Source organism: Salvia hispanica, chromosome 1, assembly GCF_023119035.1.
Source record: "Salvia hispanica cultivar TCC Black 2014 chromosome 1, UniMelb_Shisp_WGS_1.0, whole genome shotgun sequence".
NCBI classification, from domain to species: domain Eukaryota; kingdom Viridiplantae; phylum Streptophyta; class Magnoliopsida; order Lamiales; family Lamiaceae; genus Salvia; species Salvia hispanica.
This window is the reverse complement of record NC_062965.1, coordinates 25,958,084-25,962,313: the sequence shown is the minus strand read 5'-3', so window position 1 is coordinate 25,962,313 and position 4,230 is coordinate 25,958,084. Positions and strand designations below refer to the sequence as shown.

The following is a 4,230-nucleotide window of genomic DNA, read 5'->3' as shown; positions in this document are numbered from 1 at the left end:
AATCTTATGGGCTTTCAAAAATAATAGATCCCTCTGTCCAAATGGTTCCATCATGTACTGCATCTACATTTGTGATACGTTTATTTAATTATTTAATTGCATTAGTTAGTTAGTTTAATTAGAGGTTTGAATATCTTTTCCATATATCTAAGCTGTGTTGCTCGTTAAGTTAGTATTAATATTATAAATAGGGCTATTATTATTCTCATCAATCAAGGAATGAATACATGAATTTACGTCTCATTCTATTTTATTTTAGGATTTTGTTTAAAGCTTGAAGCTAATCCTTACATTATTACTACATTAATCCATGCACTTTCAGGTGAAGAGATTATATACTGTATCATATACAGTTATGGACTCATAGGTGCTGAAATTTACTATGCCTATACTATAAATATATTGATGGATCTAATAGGTAGTTGAGACAACATATCATGTATTCCAACTAGGGTTATAACTCTTTGCATTTGGATAGTAGATAGAGAAATCTCTATCTTAATATCGCCATTAGACATAGATATACATTGTATCGGATAAATAAGTTACTCCATGTGTTTATTTCATTTTATGTTTGTGACTATCTATAATTTGCATTTTTTTTCATATCAAGCTCCTTTTTCAATATTGTTTAATCTGCCCATTCCATATTTTTGTCCAATATATTGTACCATATCAAGAAAGCACAACCAAGTAATTAACAGGTATGTTTTTAAAATGTTCCCAGATTCTATGTAAATAGTCATATACTACGATTTTTAAAAAGACCATTGAACATTGCTTAGTCTAATATTCAAAAAATTCTTTTCGTATGCGGAATTGACTTATAGTATAACAAAAATAATTCAAATTAGTAAAGTGCGAGATGAAACAGTAATTATGAATTAGATAATTTGCAAAGTACGTATGTTTTCATATAGTAGATAAGCATATACTATAATAAGTAAATGTGACTTTTTGGATATACCTTTTTTTGGTAGGTTATGTGTTTATACGAAATCGAGGTCCATATTAATCTGTTCAGAATTTCTATGGAATTTTTCTAAGACCAAGTCAAACTTCTAGAATCTAGTGTCGTTAGTTTGACATCCAAATCAAAGAGACAAGAAGTAGACAGGAGTGAATATTTAAATGAATAATTGGTAGATTCAATCCTCTGCTGTTCTGCATGTAATCACTATATCACGGTAACCTCCATCACCGCTACATAGAAAACGTGTGCCATTTTTTTCAAATTTGTGGAATATGTTTTCCAAATTTTGTCATGACCACCTAAAATACGTTCCCAATTTTTTCAAATTCCTTTACTATAATGAGAACGCGTGAAACAAACAATCACGACTGCATGTTCTACCATTGTCTTGACTCTGCACGTACCAACTTGTTCTACAGTCGTTACAAGCCCTTGAGCACGTTGGTCTACGTAAGGGCACGGTACTCGTTACTCAATAGAATAAATATAAATAATGATTAAAAGGGAGTCAACTCTCAAGTCAATGCCATATCCCCTATAAAGATATAAATAATGTAAGCAGCAAAGCAATACACAGACTAACAGAAATGTCCATCCTCACAATCTTGTTTCTCCTTCTTATTTCTACAGCAGCAAAAGCTCAGACAAGATCCTCCCACATCACCTTAGGCTCTTCCATCACTCCCTCCTCCAACTCCTCCTGGCCTTCCCCCTCTGGCGTCTTCGCCTTCGGATTCTTCCCCCAACATGTCAATGGCTACGCTGTCGGCATCTTTCTTCCCGAAAAAACCGTCGTCTGGACAGCAAATAGGGACAACGATCTAACCGTCCCTGACGACGTCGTCTCCCTTCTACTATCTACCGATGGCAGGCTAATCCTGCGTCGGAGGCAAGGCCAAGACGTAGAAATCATCAGCCCCTCCACAACCATCGCGTCGGCATCAATGCTCGACAGCGGCAACTTTGTTCTCTACGATTCCGAGTCCAGAATCATCTGGCAGAGCTTTGACTACCCGACCAACACCCTCCTACCCGGCCAGCGCCTCCAGCCGGGGAAAGAGCTCTTCTCCAGCGCCTCTGAGACCGACTACGGGAAAGGGATTTTCAGGCTGAAGATGCAGAACGATGGAAACCTCGTGCAGTATCCTATCAACACACAAGATGTAGCAGGTTACGCTTACTATTCAACAGGCACAGACGGAGCAGGTGGCAACGTCTCTCTCAACCTCGACAGCGACGGCCGACTTTATCTACTCAACGGTAGCTTGCCTCTGCAGAATCTATCCAATGGTGGATTCCCTACGCAGGGTTCCACCAATATCATGAGGCTCGACGTCGGAGGAATCTTCCGAATCTACTCTCTCTCTCTCGGTAATCCCAACTTGACCAGGAGATGGTCATCCTCGAACGATGAGTGTCTTCCCCAAGGTTTCTGCGGAGTGAACGCCTTCTGTACTCTGATGGATAATGCACCGGAATGTCGGTGTCTTCCCGGTTTTGTCTACGTTCAGCCCGGCAACAATACAGCTGGCTGTTCTAGAAACTTCCCACTGCAGGGCTGTGCCAAAATTGACGATAGATTGAAATACGATATGAGAAGAGTCGAAAACACCCAATGGGAGGGTAACGCATATGAGGTTTTGGGTAAGATGACAAGTGAACAAGAGTGCAGCAAAGCATGCCTCGATGACTGCAACTGCGAAGTAGCTTTCTTTACAGGTAGCCAATGCAGAAAACAGAAGCTTCCATTAAGATTCGGCAGAAGGTCTATAGGAAGCTCAAACATAGCTCTCATTCGTGTCGGTACAACCATGGAGCCCAACGTGGGAGGTAATACCAATCATAAAAGCATCATCAAGAAAGAGCGGCGTGTAGACATCCTCATCATCGGCATTGTGCTTATGTCAATAGCTGTCTTGGCCTTGTTAATTTCTGTGATCTTCGTCCACAAGAAACGGAAGAACTGCAACAAGACGAGTAACGAAGATGGAGCTAATTTTGTGGAGGGCATTTCGCTGAAAGTGTTCACATTCGAGCATTTGTTCGAAGCAACACACGGCTTCAAGGAAGAGCTTGGGAGAGGAGCATCTGGCACGGTGTTCAAAGGGGTTCTACAGAATGGCCAAAAATTGGTAGCAGTGAAGAGGTTGGAGAAGGATTTCGCACAAGGAGAAAGAGAGTTCCAGACAGAGCTAAAGACGATTGGGAAGATGTATCACAAGAACCTAGTCCGGCTCCTAGGTTACTGCCTCGACGGAGACCACAAACTGCTGGTATTTGAGTACATGCGAAACGGATCCCTCGCTGACATACTTTTCAATAAAGAGAAACAGCCAAGCTGGGAGGAACGGATGGAGATCACTCGTGATATATCTAGAGGGATATTGTATCTGCACGAAGAGTGCGAGACACAGATCATTCACTGCGATATAAAGCCTCAGAACATACTCATGGATGGGAACTGGTGCGCTAAGATATCGGACTTTGGGTTGGCGAAGCACCTAAAACAAGATGAGACTAATACGTATACCGGGATAAGAGGCACTAAGGGCTATGTTGCACCAGAGTGGTACCAAAAGCAGGCGATCACAGTGAAAGCAGATGTGTATAGCTTTGGAGTGATGTTGTTGGAGATCATATGTTGTAGGAAGTGTGTTGATTATAGCAGGAGTGAGGATGAAGCGATTCTTGAGGAATGGGTTTACGACTGTTATGCAACGGGGAAGATTGGGAGTCTGATCGGGGACGAGATGGTGGAGAAGAGGAAAGTGGAGAGGATGGTGAAGATAGGGATATGGTGTGTGCAATATGATCCGTCGTTGCGTCCAACAATGAAGAAAGTTCTGCTAATGTTGGAGGGAACTGTTGAGATTCCGATACCTCCATGCCCGAGTTCTTTCTTAAGTTCAGTCTAGCTTAATTTACTATACGAGTATGCTCCAATGTTTGTTTTTGTTTTACTTTATAATAATGCCCCTGTATGTTGCTTTTCTTCATTTAAATCATATCATTTCTCTAAATACTACTAATAGTACTATCATAGATCAGCTAACATTACTAGCATCAGATGATACTATGTGATATGCAATGTTCAGAAATTAACTTAAGCAAATATACAGCCTCAGATAATAAAAGTATATAAATTATAATCGCAGAATACCAAAATGGATTATCGTAAAAAAAATGTACGCATAAGAAAATCTTACTTACTATACAATTTTGATTTCCCAAACTTCGCCGTGCCGCACCGCCAATCA

The 4,230-nt window shown here is 40.6% G+C and overlaps 1 protein-coding gene across 1 annotated transcript; it reads left to right on the top strand.

Moving 5' to 3' along the window:
- The first annotated feature begins 1,560 nt into the window (after nt 1–1,560).
- Nucleotides 1,561–3,982, top strand: LOC125192307 (G-type lectin S-receptor-like serine/threonine-protein kinase LECRK3). The gene has a single exon (XM_048089847.1). The coding sequence runs from the start codon at nt 1,561–1,563 to the stop codon at nt 3,886–3,888; it is 2,328 nt and encodes a 775-aa protein (XP_047945804.1). The 3' UTR covers nt 3,889–3,982.
- Nucleotides 3,983–4,230: the final 248 nt, after the last annotated feature.